At 31.1% G+C, this 24,451-nt stretch overlaps 1 protein-coding gene across 1 annotated transcript in view; it reads left to right on the forward strand.

Annotated features, from left to right (window-relative positions):
• Nucleotides 1-469: 469 nt before the first annotated feature.
• The window catches only part of LOC126781892 (nephrin-like), a 133,432-nt gene continuing 109,450 nt past the window's right edge, over nt 470-24,451 (forward strand). The window contains exons 1-2 of the mRNA XM_050507013.1: nt 470-504; nt 1,736-1,812. Of these exons, the coding sequence (XP_050362970.1) occupies nt 470-504; nt 1,736-1,812 (112 nt within the window). The remainder of the gene's footprint in view (nt 505-1,735; nt 1,813-24,451) is intronic.

Raw genomic sequence — 24,451 nt, forward strand, 5'->3', positions numbered from 1 at the left:
TCTGACATTTGTTATAACGAGATATTTGGGGAATTTACTGTGAAGGCGAAATTTCCAAGCGATTTTTTAATGATGCCGACCTTAATAGAAATAATCATTGTCTCTTTTTTTCGTGTAATTTGTTTTCATTAATTTGTACTTCGAAATACGTATAACAAACAAAATTGTAATTTTCTTAAAGGAAAGTTTCAAATTCAAATATTTTATTTAATCATTATGTACGATGAACTGATGGCAGTGGCCGCTGATATAAGCCCAGCATCCTTAAAATATAAAAAAATATATTATTTACATGTATATATGATGAAAAATCATTTTCGTATTTTTATTGTAATTTCTTTTAATGCCCCGTTGGTCTAGTCTTAATATATATAGATGTAGATAATCTCATTTGTTTTGCGCCTAACATTAATATTAATACATATCAATTCCGATACGACCGAATAGTCTTATCAGATTTCCATCCCATATGACTAAGAGTGCATCTGTGCTGCACGCACACACGTATGCATTCTTCTGAGGAGTCGATTAACAATTATAACAAACGAAAGTTTTTATCAATAATAAGTTGAAGAATAAAAAACAAAAAAAAATGAAATGAAACGAAAAACGAAGGTACCTTTGGTATTGATCGATTAAAAAAAATTGCTATATTGGTATATTAAAACTGAAAGAAATAAAACCGTACGAGAAACGCCTTTGCCAGCATACACTCATAAAAAAGCTACTATATTCAAGGTACCCATTGCAGCATAAAAAGAATAACTTCTATACATTTTCTTTTCTACAATTCCACGTACAACAATCAGTTCGTTATGACTCCGATATCGGAATACAAAAATAGGGCAATCGAAACATCCTATCAGTACACAAAGGGCAACGGTGTCCCACGGGCTTGCTTGTAATCAGTACAATTTCACTCATCAATGAGATCTGTTCCTGACATCCTATTTGTCTGCCATCTATGCAAATACTAGAAGCGACCTGACGAATTTCTAGCAACATTCTGAAATGGTATTTTAAATTCAGAAGTACCTATTCTAAATTAGAAATTAAGTCTTTATTGTAATACTTCAAATGAATTTTAATATGATTAAATTTAACTTGAATATGTCTGTTTTTTTCAATATTTTACGTTCGTTGATATGCTTATAATCTTTATTAATGCTTGAACTAGCCCAGTGATTACAGCCTATCGGACTAAGTTTGCGGGTTCTAATTCGAGCAAGAACTACAGAAGTTTTATGTGGTTCATTTGTGCTTATAATTAAACTCGTGTTCTACGGTTACAAGAACATCGTGAAGAAGCCTGCATGGTTCGGATGAAGTTCTGCCATCAATTCATATTGCATCCGAGGTAGAATCAAATCAAAACCTTATCTGCATTTGAATTAGTAAATACATTTTTTTTATATTTTTAATGTCGGGCAAGGTTGTAGTAATTAGGCCAGAGCTTTAATTGCATGATTAGGGCGGCTTAAATCATAGGAACAATTCATTTTAAAAATATTTCACTAAGTTAATATTACTTCGTTGATCTCTCATTTATGGCTTCTCAGCCACCAATATTAAAAAGGATAAAATTCACGCAACATATTATAGTATGTAATTATAGTTTTATACAGCTTAATCCCGGTTACTATTTACCTATAACAAAGTTACAATATATAATATAATATTCAAACTTAACTTAAAGAATAACCATATCACCTTACAATCTCATGTGACTTTTAAGGGGTGAAGATCAATACAAGGATGCAAGAAGTACTCTTAATGCTTCTTCAACTAATTGGGCTGTCAACCACAGGTGCGGTGAGTCGCGCTTTCGTACGATAACTTATATTTGCGTTACAACCCTTGCTTAATTGACAACGCCTCACGACGCCTTTTGGCGCAGATTAAATAAATCAGTATGACAGATCAATTTGAAACAAGGTAATATCTACACTTGTACTGTAAGGCCGAGTCCGTTATATCTATGTGTAGTATATTTCTTATCATTCAATCGATTAATATTATGTCCAGTAATGTTAAGTTACGGCTAGAAATATTAAATATAATGTGTTAAGCAAAACGTCGAAATAATTTTATTTTCTCTTAGTAATTTTATGCGTTATGTAAGAGTTTTATTTAAAAAATAAATAATATATAAATGGCACGTGCAACTCCAGTGACGAATAGTAATGACATATTATGTAAGTACATAGTATAATTTATATAATTATAATTAAGTTCAATATTATTACTACAAAGCACATAATCAAGTAAGCTTATGTCATTACTCTGTATCTTGTGACAAAATGCTCTCTCAATGTTTGAGCTTAATTAATTGTTTTAATAGCAACAACGCTTATACCGTCCCCTCCCTCCCCTACGTCACCAGATACTCTAAATGGATCATTCATACAAAACGCGGGGAATATTATTTCAAGTAACCCGCTTTAATAATTTCTTCCACCGTGAAATGTTTGAATCCGACATGGTAACTACGATCGTATATATTACGCAGAGCCATGAAGTGTAATAAGTCTGCGAATAAATTATATTTTGTTTAATAGATTTTATTTGTGTAACATTTTGAATATTCGTTATTTTTATTGCATGAAATATTCTTGTAGACAATTAAGAAATTTCAAAGGTAAAAAGTTTAATTAGGAATAACATGCTCTTTGCTTTATTTTCTAATATTTTCTACGAAATTTAATAAGATAATAATCGAACAGATAATATCCTTATTACCATGTAACATAAAGTCGACATTACGTTAAAAGATTTTAATATCTATTCACATAAATACGCTTTAAACGGGCGCGTCATCCGGTAAAAACTTTTTTCACACAGTTACATTGACAAATTCACTTTAAGTGCACATATCACCCAAATTCATCAGCACTATTAAAAAATTTAAGCACTTTCTCATACCGACAATGCGTTGCTAACTAAGGGATCTATTGAACATGTTGTATCGTGTCCCTGTAATCACACTCACCCCGTAACCAAACTGAGGACAGTCTTAAATAGTAATGGGATGAAGATATCCAAACGGGCCTGCGAAGTGTAGTACCACATTAATAATAGATAGTATGTAATTTCATTCGAGAAAGTTTCAACTCCTTCATCCTTGTTGGTTCTTCTAGGTAAAATCCAAATGACATACCAAACGTCATTAGCATTCAATTAACCTCTGCCGCACGATGGCTACTTTTTAAGTAAATTATGTTTACATATTTTTTTTCCAAAAAATATATCCAGAGATAAATCAATAACCATTATCAAAGGTCTAAATAGAAAAGAGTGACACAATGGCAACACAGCTCACATCAGCACACACGCACATCATTAATGATACGAATTAATTATCTTAAAATTATACTTTAATTAATTTCTGTTGGAAAGTCACGATTCAAGATCCGTAATATTTTAATTTCGACGTCATATAACATAATATGAAACTAACACGAATGGAGCTCACGAATGAAATAGTATAAACAAAATAGCTCAGTGGATTCCAATTACTCTACCTTCCATTGTGTTTAATGAAATCTGCGCGGCTGACTTCTTGCACAGGTGTACTGTAATAATCGTAGAGATGAAAAGCTCACTGATATCAAGGGTCGCGGACAAAGACGCTAACCTTTTTGACCTTTTTTTCCTTGTCTTAAGATAAAAAGAGAAAGTGGATTAAATGCATAGATAGCCGTCACCCATAAAGAGATTGAATCGAGATAATCCTAAAAGAAAGAAACGACCTCGCTGTTTCTATCTAAAAGGTTTTATAAAGGTGCCCAAATTATGTATTTTTTTACTCAGAAAATTTAAACTTTCCTTTTGTTTTCTATTCATTACCTTGGAATAATATTTGCACTCAGGAGAGATTAAAGTTAAATTACTGAATTGTTCAAGAGTTATTTGTCTTCTCTTGGGATATAGATGTACCGCAAAAATAATAAAAAAATCGAGTTTTTTAGATGACATTCATTATATTATTTAAGCTAAAAGAATTGTGATCTTAATGAAATGAATTCTAAAGTTAGCAGTTTAACATTTTTTTAGTTCAAAAAAATAATGTTGTTCGTGTTCTAAAGCGCCATTATATGAAATTTTTATGTTTTATTACAGCATTTGTCTAATACCAAGAACATATTCTAATTTTAATTTATTTTAAACATATAAATTATTTGCGGAACATTTAAGCGAGATTGGTGAACGTGGCATGACTTTGGAACGTGTTGTGCAGGCCGGCGCCATGTAGCGAGGTCTTGCCTGGCGTCGTGCTAATTCCATTCATATGAATTAATATTTTCACATATAACGCTATATTTGCATGTGTAAAATTCAAACTTCACTTTATTTTTATGTAAGTTCAAAGCAAACATAGGTTCGCTCTCTATTCTCTTACTTTCATAGTCCAATGGGACGGTAATCCGACACGTCCAATTATTGACCGGGCATATGATCACTAGCTAGACTGCTAGTTTTATCATTCTGGAGATGAGTCAGAAAACCTTTTGTAATTTTTATTAACCAACTAGAGATTTTAAGCAGAGATTTTAAGCGATTTGAAGCAGGGATATACAGATCTGTAGTTGTATAATACTAGATAGACGGAGTACTTAGAAGTTAATCTAATAAAACAGACAAATAAATTAAAATTAATTAAAAAGGTAGCCTGTAAATGTCGCACTTTTGGGTTAGAATCTCTTTTCCGTTTGAGGCTCCGATGCGGTTTATAAGATGCACATTTTCACCCAACAATGTATGTTTCCTCGTGATATTTTTTTTCACCGCTCGAGGTTAAATATAAATAAAAATTAAGTACATGAAAATTCCTGGTGCTTGCCGGACTTGAATCCACAATCGGTTAAGGTTCAGGTATTCTAACCACTGAACCATCTCTGCTTAAACTAATTTAGGACTTTTACACAATTATTAATCTTGAAATCATCCAATTTGTTTTATTCTTGACAAAATGGGATGTGTAGTTAATTTATTAAGTTAAAACACGCCTTTACCTAAGCTGAGGTAGATAGTATTATATAAAATTTAAGAATTCTTTAGATATTCCATAAGATTATTTGTCTTTGAAATGCAATTTACCGCAGAATTCACTTTGCACTTTGGACTTTGCGCAACCTGATAAAGCTGAGGCAACAAAACTTTGATTTCTTTGCAGTTTCAGCCGTATAATTGAGCGGGTAATATCTTAGAACTTCAATAACTTGGCTTTGCCGTGCTCTATAAGCGTTCTTGTAATTTCCTCTTCATTTTAATTTATATCTACAATTAGTATTAGTCGAAGCGTCGCGCTTCTTGCTCTCAATAAAAAATAAAACTTTGTCGTTTTAACACGAATAAAATAAAAAGTACTCAATTTATTATTAAAGACAATACTATATTTTTTATTTCCAATTCTTACCAATATATTTAAAAAAAAAGAAAATAGCAATGACCGTTTTTATTCCTATTTACTAATCCAATTAAGCGTACAGCTCTTGTTACAAATGGGAACCACGGTAGCCCGAACACTACTGACGCTTAAATTCGTAATATTATAAATACTATAATTCAGCCAATAAACATCAGAAGGCACCGAGCTTAGTAACGTCAGTCTTGGTTTCCTATTGAGTAGGTTTGGAAAGTGACGCAAGTTCAATGTAAGCCTGCATTTCCTTAATCACGTGTCAGGTGAGATAGCGTTTAATTATTTAAATCATCTTTAATACATAGAAACAGTCCGATTATAAGGGTAATAAGATGATTTATATGAATTATATTTAAAATACTAATAATAACTAATAAAATAATAATAATTTTACTCCAAAATATCCATTTTAAAAATGCAACCGTCCAAGATTGTAGCTTCTTAAAAACACACGCGTTACACCAAGCCATCCAGCGATTCCACAAGTTATTACGTATTTCTATCACATCACCGTTGTTAAGTGTACCCAAGCGACCGCAGTAAGGGAGCGTCGGCTTATCCTGAATTTTTAAAGTTAATTATACGACCTTCGCAAATTGCCTACTTTAAGGATTGACTGATATTTATTTATTGTATAATCATAATATATAATAATATATATATATATTTATGTATATAAAAAAAACACTAATAATAGAAAAAAATTTAGCCGTCACGTGTCTCACGAGATGAAACATCGAAATTGATAATTATTCAAAAAAAATATAAATAGAGAAAACCAATAAATAAATATTGAGTAAAATAAAAATGAGAGAAGCAATAACGACGAAAAAGAGCGTCACTCTGTTTGCCGTCACGGCACACGAGTCGGCCGTATCCAAGTCGAGATAAGATAGATTGAGATTTCGTTTAAGATTTACTAACAATATAGCATGATTATAGAATTATAACCTATTTTATTTGTATAAATATATGTATAATTTATATTGGTAGTAAATATACAACTAAACTAATATCTTATACATCCAAAATTAATGCTTGCATTTATTCGCATTCCATGCGTTCACGTATCGTACATATGCTATTGTTGAAACTTCGTACAGTTATTGTTGGCACTGGCATGACGGTTTCTGGCAGCGTACCATTAACCTTCAAGGGTTGGCGCACAATTTGTATCGAATAACTGTTAACAAATAATATTTTTTGTCGTGTTGTAAAAGGAATTGCGACGCAAACTGCACAAAACGTGTATTTTAAAAGTAATATTTTGAACACGTTTACAAAAATTGTCAAAATTCTATCACACATGATACTAATTTTAATAAATAATATTAATCTTAAACGCTGATATCTTAGCTAAATATATTTGAATAACTTTAGTGAGAATTTGCCTTTATAATTAAAATTATACATTCTATATAATGTCCTTGCAAAGTTTCCTACGCTTAATATTTGAGATTACATCACACACGTATGCTACCCATGGTTTCAAGTACGAGCTACTTAAAAATTAATTTAGACTTGGCTTTTCATATAAGGTTGTGTACTTATTTTTTCTTCTTTCCATTTTATGAGCGCAGTTTTATTGAGAATTTTAAGTGATCCTAATTTATTTATATCTATATACTTGCCGCGTGTCTCATTTTCTATAATCTGTAAAGTATTTTATTTGTTTGGTTTATGCTAATGCCATTTTTAATTTACCTTACTTTATTATTATTTACTATGTTTTATGTTGTAATGTATGTTTCCAAGATATTAAATAAAAATAAAGTGTACAAATCACTCAACCTGTACGGATGTATCACATGATATCTTGATAGAATCAAAATGTACTTAATTCAAGTACGATTTTACAGGCACTTTTAAATTGTAACCAGCAAAAAACGGAGTAGCTACTCTTTTCTATGAAATTAAATTTATATAAGCCTGATATATTATATTACGTTAAGTAAGAATAATCTCAATCTTAATGTATTGAGATTTGTGTGGGGTCATTTATTTTTAAATTTTTATTAATTTTTCAAAACTTTATTTAATGGCAATATGATATATAGACGAAAAAAATGTTTAGCGTACCTTCACACTATTGTCTACAAAGTTAATAAATAGTAATAAATATGTGCTTATGCTATACAGATTTGTGTTCGTTTTATATGGTATTCTGTGTTAGATATAACAAATCAATAAAATAAAATAATAAAAAGAAAGTCAAGATGGCCCAGTGGTAAGAACGCATGAATCTTAACCGATGCACGTAGGTTCAAAACCGGGCAAGCACCTCTGAATTTTCACGTGGTTTTAAAGTAATATTTTATTAAAACCAGCTTTTAAGTTCATCGCATAATATATTGAAATTAAGAGAGGAATAAATAAATCAGTTATACTATTATATTATATATATATATATATATATATATATATATATATATATATTTATTTATTTATTTATTTATATATAATACTGCTAGTATAGTATTCATGTACTAGATTATAATAATAACCAACCAACATTTGACAGACTTTATGAGAGTAGGTAGAGTAGCTTTCTCAATACTAACATAATCCTGAACTAAAGTAAAAAAAATCTCGCTATCCCATCCAAAAATACGTTATGCAAATGTTTCACTATGTAATATCAGACCCATGTGGACCACCTAATTACCAGTTTTTAATTTTTTCGATACTTATAATCGACCAGTAGTTGGAGGCACATTGACGATGTGGCGAACTTGCTTAAATTTGCTCATCTGCCATAAATATTTAAGATAATATAAAACTAAAAATGTTTCATTTATAATGTCAAGTCGTCTGTTCAGTAACATATTTTTATGTACGCTTTCACCTATGATTTAGACCACGATATTTTTTATGGCCAAGGTATATTATGTACTTTCTTGCTTATGTAATAGGTGCGCCTCAGCCGTTTATGATTTTTTAAGTGAAAATTTTAATGGACCAACAAAATGAAGCCATTTTCAGAGGAAAGTCTAATATAAATTTAATTTGAGCATCTTCGCCGTTAGCAGAATGGAATACTTATAATCATTTTGTGTATAATAAACATTTTTAGCGGCACAACTAAAGAAGAAAAATGGTTTTAATATTTATATACATTATTTTTTCTGAGTATACCTATTACAAATATTTTCGTTTATATAATACTAAAAATATACCAATTATCATGTCGATCGATTTAACAGTACGATATAAATTAATGTGGCATAGCCCCGCCTCGCATTGAGTTACAACAAAGTGGTTAACATAAAAACCTTCTTCAACTTTGTGTTCAGTTAAAGGGTGGCGAAGTCTATTAATTACCGATACCATTATATATGTTTAATATATAATATTAACATTTGTCCTTTTACTGTTATTACACCATTGACTTACTGACTCATTAAGAGATCTCCGAAACTCTATAGTCAGTATCAGTATCAGCCTGTGAATGTCCCACTACTGGGTTAAGGCCTCTGCTCCCTTTTTGAGGTGAAGGTTTTGGAGCTTATTCCACCACGATGCTTAAATGCGGGTTGGTGGAATACACATGTGGCAGAATTTCAGTGAAATTAGACACATTCAGGTTTCCTCACGATGTTTTCCTTCACTGTCAAGCACGAGATGAATTATAATCACAAATTAAGCACATGAAAATTCAGTGGTGCTTGCCCGGGGTTGAACCCACGATCATCGGTTAAGATTCACGTGATCTTGCCACTAGGCCATCTCGGCAATTGACTTGAATATTATTATCCTTTTGCGTAAATATCCTTTTGCGCCTGGACAATTACTAAGACCTGTTTTTACACAAATGTTATTTATATTATTTTATTCAAAATCAATTTTTCACCATCTGAAATTTGGTACATAACGTTCTAACTTATAAACATTGCTTAGCTGCTTTTTAGTTAAACACTGAATTCGCTCTTTCTATCCTTATTGATTTACGTTCTAAAGAAGAAAATAGCATTATTTAACTAATCACCCGCTAAACAGCGTTTATAAGTATGAGTAATGAGTTATTTTGTATGAATACGAAGTAGGGATTGGCAGTTAGTTCGTATACATATATAATGAACATATTTTTTTTAGAAATCTACGAAGTAATTTTAATTTAGTAAGAATAAGCGTGTATTTTAGACTAAAAGGGTCCTTATAATAAAATGTTACTCGCTTCCTTCAATAATCTCAACACTTAGCACCTCAACCGCATAGTGTCGTGAAACAAAGGCACTACCAAAAGCATTCCTGGAGAATGTTGGCAACAGGCTCCGAACATAAAAGTTCGACAACTCGTTTTTCTTTGCAGTGTTTATAACACACTGCGCCAACCTCAAATAAACAGGGCGCATTACTTATTTTGCCTTGCAAACCAACAAGAGCTAACAACTCAAAATAACTTTTATAATTAATAAAATATTGTTTTTATCATTAATAAAATATTTTTAATTAAATAATAAAGGGCATAAAATATTACTCTAAGTTAATTTTAGTTTTTGTACGTATTTAATTTTTATTTTTAATTATATTCTGTTTTCAATTTTAATTACATTCTGGCTGATGAAATATTAAAAATGAGATCAATATTTTTGCCATTGAACTCGAAAGCAAATTACAATATCAATCTTAGTTACTAGTTAAATATAAAATTAACTTACAAAGGTCAAATAAAGGTGCTTTAAAATATTTTTTTTAAATAGTTTTTGCCAAGTAGCTTATTAATTGTCGACTGCTGGCCTCTCCCTTTTAAGGAGATGGTTTGGAGCTTATCCCACCATGCTTATTACACTGGCTCACTCATCCTTTAAACTAGAACACAACAATACCAAGTACTGCTGTTTAACGGTAGAATATCTGATGAGTGGGTGGTAACTACCTAGACGAGCTTGCACAAAGCCCTATACCGTATATACCGTGTAGATTAAAGCTTACAAAAATAAAACTTTATACAAAAATGAAATGTCAATCATTTATGTACTTGTAAATAGACTTTTTCGTTCACTGGCACTAGATCATTTAATATAAGAAAATATTTCAAGTATTTTATTGAAAATATTTACTGAATTATAAATGATCTTGTAATAAAATTTTGCAATGCAAAGTATTTTAATAATTAAGAAATTTGATATAAGCAATTTAATTTTATAGAAGTCTGAAAATATACTTGCTTTAAACGAAAAAAAGGATTTTTTAAAGAAATAAATAAATTTTAAATAAAAATTATATATTTTTGTAATTTTCTTTAAAGTTTAAAGAAAGGCGAACTGGCAAATGAGCTACCCGATGGTATGCGGTCATTACCGCCCGTGGTCATTGGTACTGTAAGAAATAATTCCTTACGTTCCCAATACGCAACCAACTTTAGGTACAAAGACGCTATGTCCTTTTTAGCTGTAGTTACACTAGTTCACTCACGATTCATAACAGAATACGATAATACTAATTATTATACTGCTTGACGGTAGAATATTTGACGGTGGTATCTACCTAGACGGGCTTGCATAAAGCCCTACCACCAAATAAGTGACAAGATGAATGAAGTTGATAAATTGATATTTATCATAAGCAAGTACTATAACTTATTATTTATTACTTAGTCATTAATAAAACTTTAAATAATTTAAAAGTGAAAATTATTCCGAGCGAGAAACCACTTTTCAAGAAAATAATGAACTTCAATTAGCTATATTTATTATAACGTTTTAGCTAATTGACAGAAAATCTCATATTATTTTCTCATTTATATTATATGTTTATTTTAAACCAAATTCTGAATACACTTTAATAAATAATTCAATACTTCAAAAGGAATCACCTAACGGTAAATTAAATGTCGTATGCTGATCCTTGCTTCAGTTGTCACAGTACCCACTTCAAGCATAAAATCGATTGAATTTGAAAAGAAAATATGTTTAGAGATTCGTACGAAATCAAATTATATATATAATAATCGTCCATATTAGAATAGAAATAGGCATTGCATTTTATTATATATAATATATTATTATACATTTTCAATACGCTAAATGAAATGTAAATAATGTGATATATTATAAAATGTGAAGAGATTTATTTTGACTTTGATCAATAGTAATTTGTTACAAATCTTACAATAATACGAATACTTTTGGGATTTTAGTTTCAGTTTTCAACATAAAAATGTTTCAAAAAGTGTGACATCAATATATAGACCACTTATTAATATATTTTTACTAAATATATATAATACCTAAACAAGCAGATAAATATATCACATAAAAAAGCTGAGATGACCCAGTGAATCTCAACCGTTGATCGTGAGATCTGAATTTTCACGTGCTTAATTTGTTATTATAATTCATCTCGTGCTTGACCTACCTATTACAAATAAAAAAAATAGTTAGCCGATTTTTATTTTAAAATTATTTCATAGCATCTCTAGGGATAACGCTTAAGGCAAGGCAAGTGTATCTAGACTTCTATTAAATTAAATTGCTTATATCAAAGAAACAAATTTCTTGCTTATTAAAATACTTTGCATCGCTAAATATTTATACAAGATAATTTCTTATTCAGTAAATATTTTTCAATGATTTATATTTCATCAACTATGATATCAAACATTTTAATAACAAACACAATTACGTACAATAATATTCTAATATTCATATATTTATAGTAACATATGGAGGGGAAAGTATAAACAATACGAGAATTTCATTTGATTCCCTGTACTGAGTAAGGAATTTGTAAAACCTATAGAGAATGCCAAATTGACTTCGCAAATCCGATATTTATACGACCAAATTTGACATATCTCCGAATTTTGCAAGGAGCAATGTTCAATTGTGCGTGTTTTAGAAGGTTCTCTTTTAGAAGAATATGTATCTATGTAAACGTATGTAATTCCATAATTATGGTCGCGTCTGTTTCTTTAACTTTGGATATTTTAAGGGTATAACGATGGTAATACTGTTGCATTATAGACCTATGTACAATGTACATTTTATAACATTTTTTCAAATAAATTCAGCAGTTTTACAAAAACTCCATAGAATTATTTTTGAGGTAAGTTGTCTCTTCGGTAATGAGATATTATATATTGTTATGCATGTACAAGTATGTAAGTTTATAATATACATGGATTAGTAAATTCATATAATTTTACTGTGTTATACTAAGAAGTTTTAATTAGACACGAGTCACATGTATCACCGTTTGAGTCACCGTACATTGCGGGTTCAAACTCCGGCAAGCAACACTGTTTTGTCATGTCCTTAGTTTGTGCTTTTCCTTCATCTCGTGTTTGCGATGAAGGAAAATATCGTAAGGAAACCTGCATATTGTGTCTGAAAATCTATCACATGTATATCCATCAATCCGTATTGGAGCAGCATGTTGGAATGAACTCCAATCCTCACCGAAAGAAGAACAGAAGCCTTTGCCCAGTAGTGCTTTACTTTACTTATTAATATTTATATTTGCAAATATGTATAGTTCAAATTATAAATGTGAAGATAAAGTTTATAAAAAGGGAGTTTTATTATAGTCAATAAAAGTTTAGTAATTGGATAATTATTATTTTTTTATCTTATGAAAAAATAAACGGGCAATTTGGTAAAACAACAACCCCTTCTTCCTTAACTTATTTTACAGAATTTCAAAAAGTTTTCTTTTAATATAAAATAATTATAACGCTTTTAAAATTAAAATTTCGTTATTGATTACGGCTAATATTTTAATAAATATTTAATTAAAAAAATAAATCGTGTTTTTATACCAGCGAGCTATTAAAAGCGTTAAAATTCTTATTATTCCACGACTGGTAATTTCAAATTTCTTACCAAAACCTTAAGCGTTATCAACGTAAAAGCTTCGGTCAATTAAATGAAATTTACTATTTCTCGGTTTATTTTAGCGGCATTTCTCTAAGAAATCGGATCGTTAGTAGCACTTAGTGAGACGAACGTACTATGTCAGTTGTTGTTTGGGAAATATGAAGATTGATCACCGTCAGTATTCAGCTTATCTATTAAGTCAAGTTAATGGTCTTACAAAATCGTGAAATTAACGAAGCGATAAATTTCGAACAGATGCGTTTGAAAGCGATTGTTAAACAACCGATAATTATATTAAGCATTTTTGAGATCATCATGATTATTAGGCAGCTATAATAAAAAAAAAAAACAATTCAAAACGCGTTCGTTTTGTCATGAAGATGTAAAAACTATAGAAGACTATAGATGTTAAAAATAAATTTAATAGATTTAAAAAGCACACTGGCTTAACTACCAGAATTGAAGCGTACTGACTCCCTAACTTTCGGAGACAGCTAGTTTGATTTACAACTTTAGTCCAAGATAAGTTTAGACTATTAGTGAATGTGAAATGATTTATTTTATAAAAAAGATTATATGTTTGTTTTTTTTTTTTTAATTTTTGCATATAACCCGAACTAATATTATAAATGCAAAAGAATAATATGAGAATGCTTATTACGTTTTCACGTAAATAAAGCGATCGTCATTATACTTAGCATACACGTTGTCAGTGGTACAATACCTGCTACCTCACTCACACTCGAATGAAGCCGCGGGCTGAAAGTAGTTAAAAAATAAGCTTATTTCAGACTTAATTGCCCTGAACAGCAGTTGAAATTAATCTTTTACGACTACAGAGTACAGTACTGAGACATTTGAGACACTCAGCTTTTAAAAAAGATCACTTAGAACGAGCCCAAAAGTGTTCGAGCCGTTGTCGAGACGTCAAAAATAATTAGTATACTCGACTGAAAACTTATAAAAAAATATTATTTTTTTATGTAAGAAAATAATAAAATATTTCAGCATAATATTTCGTCCATGGCAATAAATCTCAATCGCAATCATTAAATTCTTAAATTAGAACTAAAAATGTATCTCTGCTCAATGCTTACAAAACCACCGTGATAAAAACCTACACATATCGAAACAAATTCATACTCATATAAATCTACCACAGACAATAAAGAAATAATTTAATCAGATGTTTTACTTTGAAAAAAAAAACTATCTAATAATATATTAAAATCAAATCTAATTTCCTTTGGTTTCAGGTTTAATAAAAGAGATGAATGCGAAAATGTAATCAAACATCAGTGCAGTGCAGTAATAATTAAGAACTGTAAAATGGAGTGTTCGCTCCGCAGCTCGACGCGAGTGCTCTCCCTATGGACCTTGATCATCGGCAGCTTCAATATAGCAGGTCAGTTCATAATTAAACTTTAATATAAATTATAATTCTCTAGCGATCGAATATATATCTGACCGTGTTCATAAGATCATAATCTAGCTAAATATTTATGATGCAAAAACGTTTTAGCATATCTAGCAAGAATAATGAACTATGAGGTCACGTTTTATATTGAGAATATTATTAATTATGGACTGCCTCGTTGGTCTAGTGGCTTGATATAAGGCCGCAGACCCGGAGGTCCTGGGTTCAATTCCCAGGTCGGGCCAATAAAAAGTTATTGGGTTTTTCTGTCTGAAAATTCTCAGTAGCAGCCCGGAGTCTGGAAGTTGGAAGTGTGAACACTCCCGTGCACGTAAAGCCGTTGGTCCTGCGCCTGAACTCTTTCCGGTCGTGTCGGATTGCCGTCCCATCGGATTATGATAGTTAAGGAATAGAGAGTGCACCTGTGTTTGCGCACACACTTGTGCACTATAATATCTCCTGCGTAGTTGGCTTATCTCTCTTGAAATTGGCCGCCGTGGCCGAAATCGGTCTGAAGGACATTATTATTAATTATATTTATATTTAAATATTCTGCAACAAGATTAACACACTAAAGTTCACATGTGTTTGTAGTATTTTTGTAATTAACGTCGTAAATGAGGTTACACTAGAACAACAAACAGACAGCGTACAGCAAACAGGTAACACTATTTGCGTCTCCACATTTATCTTTAGAAGGATTATTTGCAGCCTGAATACACATACCTACATACACACGCCGCAATTGTGACGCGTCTTAATATTATTATAATTTCAAAATATATAAAGAACGTTTATTCCTTTTATGTTATGTTGTCTTAATTGCAAATTTATGTTTTATTTGCTCAATTTTGTTAATAGCAGAATTATGAAAGTCATGACACTTTTTCGAATGTATATTTAACGAATATTGTGCACAAATACGTTTTATTACTTGCTCCCTAATGCGTGTAAGAGATTGCCATGTATTCGTACATACTCTTGTTCGAAGTGTGCGCAAGTCAGTGTGTAGGCTTAGATTTCTTTGAGTCTTTTTACTACCTGATTCGTGACCAGGTACGCCACTACTATATTTTTTAAGAACTGATTTTGACCATGATGTAAGCAATCTGTTGTGTTATATTCATAGTCCATTGAGGCAGCATTTAGACACAACCGCTTTAGTACTGCTTCGAAGAGTGCGATTGTTCTTCTTAAAAGGATATATATAGAGTAATATATAGATAAGAAGAGTCCCCCTTTTTCCCACGTCGCCTGCTGTACTGCGACTTGGATTAATCAGCAAAATTACGCTAACAATATGTTATGACCCTTGTACATTAGTACTTATTTATTTATGAGCAATTTTCATTGTGAAAATCTCTAAGAAGTTAACGGTAATAATACCGTTGACTTATTTTTATATCGAAATGAGAGTAATAATTATGGATACATTTAATTAGTTGTTACATCTGACATAATACCCATAATATACAGTGCAATTTTCCATGAAATGTAAAACAATTATATGATTTCGCAACGCAACTTATCGCTTCAATATATAAAACATGTCATACTTATTTAATTACGCGGTACGAAGTAGGCCACCCGTTTTATTCTGCGTTGACACACAGCTTTGCTATAAGCCTTTATGAATGTTGGGTAGCACCGAAACGTTACAGCTTGCACGTGGAGATTTAAGTGTTATTATTTTTGTTGTTTTATAAAATATTTCGTGTTTATTTTTATCGGGGTATGAAATATAAGGGAAAAAATTGGGACAATAATTTTGATGAGAAACGATGTTCTGTGGAAGTATTTCATTTATATGTGCCTTTTTTAAATTAAGACCGCAAAAAAGAGGATTTAAATTGCATTTTATTTTTTACGTCAATACGTTTAGATGTTCACACAAGTTCCTGTCAAACAGACTTTTTCTAACAAAGCTTAGCAACGTCAATTTTTTTCAGTTTCAAGTTTCAAGTCCGATAATACGAATTAAATGATTCCTGAAATAATGAGTTATATTATTTTACCATTGTTCTAATCGTTGTATATAAAATTCCTGATCTTTTGAACAGATCAGGTCCTTTATTTCTACAATGCCTTTTTCCCATACTTTTAACAAATTCATGTCGTTAATATTATGTTATTCAATGCAGCAACGAGTGCACTACTTACCTTAAGAATCGTATTTTAGCACATCTCGGAATAGGCCTATATCCAACAGTGGACTGTGATTGGCTGAACGATGATAATGATGATGACATTAAACATACAAGATAACTGTGGAATAATGATTTAATTCCCGGGTTCAAATTACGGAATGTGCTCATAATTTTTCAAGTATTTTAATTGAGTTGGAAACGAGCCGTGCAAAAATGGGCCTAGCCGTTACACTAGCGTAACATACATTAATTTTTTTTTTGTATTTTTTTTTGTCTCAATTTATAATTTAAAAAAAAAAACAGCATGTGAATGTCGCATTGCTGGGCTAAAGCCTCCTCTCCTTTTTTTGAGGAGAAAGTTTAGGAGCTTATTTCAACACGCTGCCCCAATGCTGGTTGGTGAAATAACCATGTGGTAGAATTTCGGTGAAATTAAACATATGTAGGTTTCCTCACGATGTTTTCCTTCACCGTCACGCAGGAGATGAATTTTTGTTTTATTATTAAAATATTTGCTTAGCGTTGCTAAACGTACTAATAAATAATCACTCGAATATCAACTCCTTTAACAATATCCTGTAAATGTTTAAAGGTGAATAGTTAAGAAATGCTGTCTTCTTCTTTTTAAGAAAGTAATCAGTGTTTAACTACACAACAAGTAAGGCCAATATATTTTAAAATGTCTAGAAATCCAGCAAAACCTAGTGGTGTATGAATAAATAGATAGATCAAAAAATTATATATTTATTATATTTTATTATTCGCAAACGCAACGCAACGTGTCTATTTTGATATTTGCATGTTTACTTATTTATGATAATCACTGGGAATTAGAAATTTATTTCTTAAATATTTATACTCATTATATTTTAAGAGTCATGATGGTCCAGTGGCTAGAGGATGGGAATCTTAAAAGATAATTCCAATTTCAAACCCGGGCCTACACTACTTAATATTTTTTATGCTTAATTTGTGCTTACCATCGTGGACAAACCTGCAAAAAAGTTACTATTAATAAAAACAAAGTTTCAACAAAAATTCGATATATTTTATTTAAAAATTTCAGTAATATTTTGTGTTACATGATGTTCAACGTTAATATTAATATTATTTCTGTGTAAGTAGCTTGATAAATTAAGCTGAGCGTATATTCATTTGTATATGAAATATGGTAATTAAAATATTTTACAATTGAATAAAAAAAACACCAACAAAATAATTTGAACAGGCGATTCTCATAAAACCACTATAATTTCTCGGCTTTCGTGCTTTCCAAAGCTGTATGTTTCTATTAAGCGCTAGATTGCCGTTGAATATTTACAAGACACTTGTAGTGTCGTGCTTATTTTCATTAACGTGGTTGCTGCATTGTATTTTTAAAAGGCAAGATTGCCTAGTGGTTATAGCGCGAGGACCTTAACCGATGTTCGTGGGTTCAAGTCCGGCAAGCACCTCTGAATGTTCATGTGCGTAATTTGTGTGTATAATTCATCTCGTGCTTGATGGTGAAGGAAAACATCGTGTGTCTAATTTCACTGAAATTCTGCCACATGTGTATTACACCAACCCGGATTGGAGCAGCGTGGTGGAATAAGCTCCAAACCTTCTCCTCAAAAATGGAAAGGAGGCCATAGCCCAACAGTGGGACATTCACAACCCAGCAGTGATACATTGACGCTGTTACTTATTTTTATAAGCTACGAGTGTTAATGTAGTTTGAAAACTAACTGCGAAACTCGCTTGTCTTATATAATAGTCTGTGGCATGCCTACGAGCGCGGTTCTATCATTATTGCCTCAACAATTATTGTATTATTTTACTTTTTTTTTTCTTTTAAACAATATCATTAATAATTTTATTTATTAAAATTATTAAAGTACATTTCATGGAATAATCTTAACTATGCCTGATTTCGAGACTACACCAATTATAATAATAATAAATTTATTTATTCTCTCCCACAGACAATAATATTTACATTTTTAAATTTTTTTATATCTTAATAATAAATACAGTTGTATGTGGGAGGCAGGAGTCCAAACAAGATTGTACAGGGGTACTAAGGGTCTCCTGGCTCCCTCTCTTGGGCTAGGAACTATTTATACCACCCATTGGGGTTGAAGTAAAAAGGTGACAGTAGGTAACAGTAACCCAGGGTCAAATTAGAATTTTCATAGAAGCTTAGATTAAATCCATTCAATAATTATAGAAGTGATTTCTATTGTTTTTGTTTTGTTTACGTGACAAGTCGAATACTTATATCATTTCTTTATATTTTGGTGTGACATAAAAACGTTAATCAAATTGTAGAAGCTATGAGTTGAGATGGTCCAGTGGGGCAGTGTGTAGTACCAAACATGTATTCCAATACGTATTGAAGCAGCTTGATGTAATATTTTCCAACTTTCTCTTTAATAGAATAATAAGCCGAAGTCTAGCAATATTACATTTACTGGCTGTTACTTTATGCCACTGTATATATACTTTCGCTTATTTATTCATGATTAACTAATGTCAAGAACACCTCAGCATTAGAAGGTTATGGAAATCATATGGTTTTTTTATTTACATAGTACAAACAAATGCAAAACAAAACTATTTCAAAGTGTTTCAAAAAGTCTCAAATCTTTTAAGCCTTCATTTTCCAGCGCAAATACTCTTATGACAGAATTCGGTATGGATTCATAAAAATCAACTAATATGCCTTTTGCGTGACCCGCAAACAGATAAAAAAATACTGTATAATGAAGTAAAAATTTGCCCAAGATTGAATAATGTCCTGGCTAATAGACTAAAATATATTTTCAACATAGAATTTTACGCATTTTTATAATATAACTAACAGTAGGAAGTTAAAACATACAAGATTTTATGAATTTTAATTGAAACTTTAATAAACAAACCAGGTGCTTTTAATATTATAGTAAAAACTGTTCTAGAATATTGTCTTAGTATGTAAGAGTCGAGTTGGGAAAGTAGTAAGCACGCGTATCTTAACCAAAGATCGAGGGTGTAATACCACACGAATGAATTTTCATGTGGTTAATTTTGTCTATTATTAATCTGAAGGAAAACATCGTGAGGAAACCTGCATGTGTCTTATTCCACCGAAATTCTGCCACATGTGTATTCCACCAACCAGCATTGGAGCAGCGTGGTGTAATAATGTCCTAAACCTTCTCCTCAAAAAAAGTCGGATGAAAATCTGCCATACGTGTATCGATCAACCCACATCGTGGCATAGTGCAATATGCTCCAACTCATTAAATGGAGAGGAGGCCCTAGCTCAACATTAGAATATTTACAGGCTATTACTATAAATACTGCACTATATAAGATTTTGTAGTTCCCAAAAGTATAAAACGAAAATTCTTATGTATGTACCTCTTGTGTATGTATAATATTTATTTTGCTAGTTATAGTATTGACTGAGTTTTTGATAAATTATGAAAAATTGAATTGATGTGGCTTTTCACTATTTTGGAAGTGAATAAGGATCGCTTTATTTTCATTAGGAGTGGAATAGTATGAGTTGTATTTGGAATATTTAGTCGATCGAATGGTTTTAAATATGAGAAGAGGTAATAAATAATAATAAAAGGTATAAACAATTCAATACTTCAATAAAGTTTTTTATTTATCCAATTTTAATAACAAATATGAAATGCGACCACAGAATTAAAAATAGAAACGATTTTTTTTTATATTATATTTAAGGACGCTATTAGTAGGATTTTGTGCCGTCAATACACAACACGCTCATCTATTATGCCTCTGACAAACAAAAATAAACTATGCTATACCATATTGCCATCTGTGTTCATGGTGGAAGGGTGCTGGTATAATTACAGGTATATTACACGTTAGGTTGGCCTACCCACTGTAAGGATTGGCTAACTATTTCTGCAGTGCCAATTATTATAGGTTAAGGTATTTTATTACTATTAGTTAACAGATAAATTATGAATATTTATATTCGCATTTTTAACTCCCAATCAGATTTTTTTCCTTATTAAGCCCCTTCACCGTCTAACCTTTAGGTTAATATTTTATTCTGCTTAAGCTAAAGGTTTTTTGGAAAACTAGTATACTAACTAGACCATCAAAATAATACGACTCAAGCTTACATATATTGTACTAAGCTACAATTTTCATATTAATAGGAGTGTACCGAATACTTTTTTACAGTGGTAAGTTTTATACCTATTTACATCAATTAATTTCCTATCACAGAATACCAGCGACTGTTAATCGATAAAAAATATTTCATGTAAAACATGGCCTTGTAACATTTTTGTGATAGTAAGCTTAGATTAAATACAATTTAATATTTCTTAGCTACTGATAAAAAATAACGTAGATTAAGGTCGTGTTCCCTTATCTCTTTTTACGATCTCAGTATCTTCTTATTTCGTAAATTCTTCACGGAACCCTAGTTTCATATAACAAATTTTGAAGTAAGTTTACAGGAACGTTATATATTTTTATAAAATCAGCTCATATCCCCGGGGTTTACTGCTAAAGACTAGTTTTAATAGCGTTTTTAAAATAAAGGCAGGTATATTACAAACTTACGGGGGAGTTTTGAGTTCATAAAGGTGTCTTACAGTGTTGTGTGTGTAAGATGTTATTTGGTGCCTCTGATTTTAAAAAACAACTAATTCTCATTTTAAACGGGTACAGCTAAGGCTTTATACAGATGAATATACATAAATAAAGTTTTATCCTTGTTAAAATAAATGATTGTAGTTCGTGTTTTGAAATGTTTGCCAGGCTCAGGTACAGGTGAAGTGTTCCCTCGGAGTGGTATTTAAATATTGTACTGTAATGTTATTTAAAATCATCGTATCTGTGAAAACAAAGCGATGTTTTGTCTTATTATTAATAAATACATGCATTTATTTTAAACAAATTATATTATTCGAAATATATTAAATAAATAAATAAATTGATATTTTAATTTATCTGCAATTAAAAATAATTTAAGCGGCAATTATAAGAAAATACTCATAATTTAAAACCAATTTTAGTCTAAAACATTTTAATCTAACAAATGGAAACAATTTTAATCAAAGATAAGTGAAACCTTGAATAAAATATCAAGCGAACATCTACATTAATAAAGTTAATGCTTTTTCAATTATGTTAACTGTGACTGAGAAAAGGCGTTAGAGAAAGAAATTTCCGTAGAAGCTTCTTATTGAACACTAGACGTTACAAGCGACTTTGCCTGTACAATAAGCCATTAAGTAGTAGGCAATCTATTTTAAAATATCTACTGATTTTAAGTAACAGTTCACGCATATGCTACTGCTGATAGAAGACCTCTTGTAACGAATAAATATTTGGACCACAATATTAAGACTACGCTTTTTCAAAGCAGTGCACTGGAGATTTATGTCTACGTTATTATTAGCTATTAAGGTTATGCTTACGTCATTTATGAATACTTTACATTAGCTGACGTATTGTGTAGTCTTTATAAATAAAAATACTTACTTAGTTAACAAAAAGACACAATGGGACTTTTGATGTTTAAATTAACGGATGGCTCTATTTTCAACTTCTCCGATTAGGCTAATAAATTGCTCATATTATTTGATTAACAATCCTATGCATAAAAACGTCACATTTTAATTTATATTGAAGCTATCGTAATTGCCAGATGATATGGAATTTTATATTAAAAATAAATTATTTTAGGCTAATTTAAGTCCATGCTTACCTCAAATCAAATCATAAATAATATATGCTCGATTTAAACATAAAACATTACAAATAATGTGAAATAAATTTTAACCCAGTAAAACACTTCATGCAGTCAGAGCTAAGATGGTTCGGAGAGGAGAACATGTGAATCTTGCGTTGGTTGCGGGCTTAAATTTAGAATGTGTTGGATTAAATTCTGCTTAATATTTATACACCTACCCGAATTGGAGTTGTTTGGAGGAACACGATGGTGGCCCTTTTGCTAGCTATGAGACTTTTAAGGGCTGTTACTTTTTATGTTACATTTCAAACAATGCGTTTGTCTCTTATAAATTATGCTTTCTTATTTTACGCTACGTTTGCAAACTTCCTCATTTTACTAAGGATTAATAAAGATCTTGACAATTGTGTTACACCAACGAGAAGTGGTATAATCAAAAGTGCGAGTAAAAACGAAGGGGCGCCTGTCAGTGCAGCGCCAAGTAAAATTATTGTGTAGTTAAATCTCGGTTGGAATTCCGCCTCAGATTGTCGAGAATGTGAGCCTTTGAGCAAGGCAAGGTATGCCGGCTTTGATAATATACACAAGGAGTAACGCTTTTTATATCGAAAATGTTTTCGTACGGCCGGTTTGGGTGTTTTTTAACTGTACAATTCCTTGAGAATTCTTTAGAGCGGATAAAGTGAACTTTTCAGTTGGACCCTAAATCTTCTTTGTGAACATCTCGAAGTATGCAAAAGTATATTTTCTGTATGAAATTATAATAAAAGAGAGTCTAACAACTTTTGACTCAATTTGTATGTATTTAGGCCGAGTTTATTAAAATAATTTTTTCGCTAAATTAAAAAAATGTTAATGATGTTGTAAATTAATATATAATTTTCATTCTTAGTACTACATCAAAACACTGGCACATTATAATTTAGCAATACACGCATGGGGCACAGGATGGCTTTGGCAGATTTTAAGTTACTATTACTATTTTTTTTTTTTATAGAATAGGAAGGTGGACGAGCATATGGGCCACCTGATGGTAAGTGGTCACCAAACGCCCTTAGACATTGGCATTGTAAGAAATGTCAACCATCGCTTATAGCCAATGCGCCACCAACCTTGGGAACTAAGATTTTATGTCCCTTGTGCCTGTAATTACACTGGCTCACTCACCCTTCAAACCGGAACACAACAATATCAAGTATTGCTGTATACTATATACTATACTGAATAATGAGCATCTTGCAGTTTCTAATAGCTGCAGTTGCTTTCCTATTATGTTACCAGCGTCGAGGCAAGAAAAATGCTGCTCCTCGCGTGATGCATATGTATTATTTTCTCCTAACCTATATATTCGATACATGTTATAGAAAATTAGCTTATTTAGAATTTGTCGTGTTAAATTATTATAATGTGGCATTCATTTAATGCTATAACCAAAGCCTGAATAATCGATTAAATTTATTAAAGACGGCTGAAATGTCTAAAATATTTTATATATTAAACTTCAATTACTTTAACCCATGCTGACCTGCGCTTATAATTACATGAACTTTAGAGCAGAGGTACTACCCAGTGTCCCTAGAATTTGCAATATTTATATACTGAGGTGATTAACTCGAGTGGACTGTTTTCCAACTAAACATTTATTTAATTTAAGAAATTAAGATTATTTACCTCTTCTGCATTTTATAGGTGCACATTTTGTATTCATTCAAAACGTTTCGCGTCGTTCATTTTAAATAGTTTATCTATTCAAAATTATATTAAACAAAACAAGTATGGACCTCTTCGAACTATTTGCAAAATATAATAGCAAAAGGGATAAAATGACACAACAATAAATTCAATCCCGACCTAGCCGTCACTTATTATCCTGAAGGTCACGCGATACGAAGAGTCGTGTTCGCACGTACGCCGCTTTTTTATTGTTTCGCATTGTTC

The sequence above is a fragment of the Nymphalis io genome, chromosome 4 (assembly GCF_905147045.1).
Source record: "Nymphalis io chromosome 4, ilAglIoxx1.1, whole genome shotgun sequence".
Classification (NCBI taxonomy): Eukaryota; Metazoa; Arthropoda; class Insecta; order Lepidoptera; family Nymphalidae; genus Nymphalis; species Nymphalis io.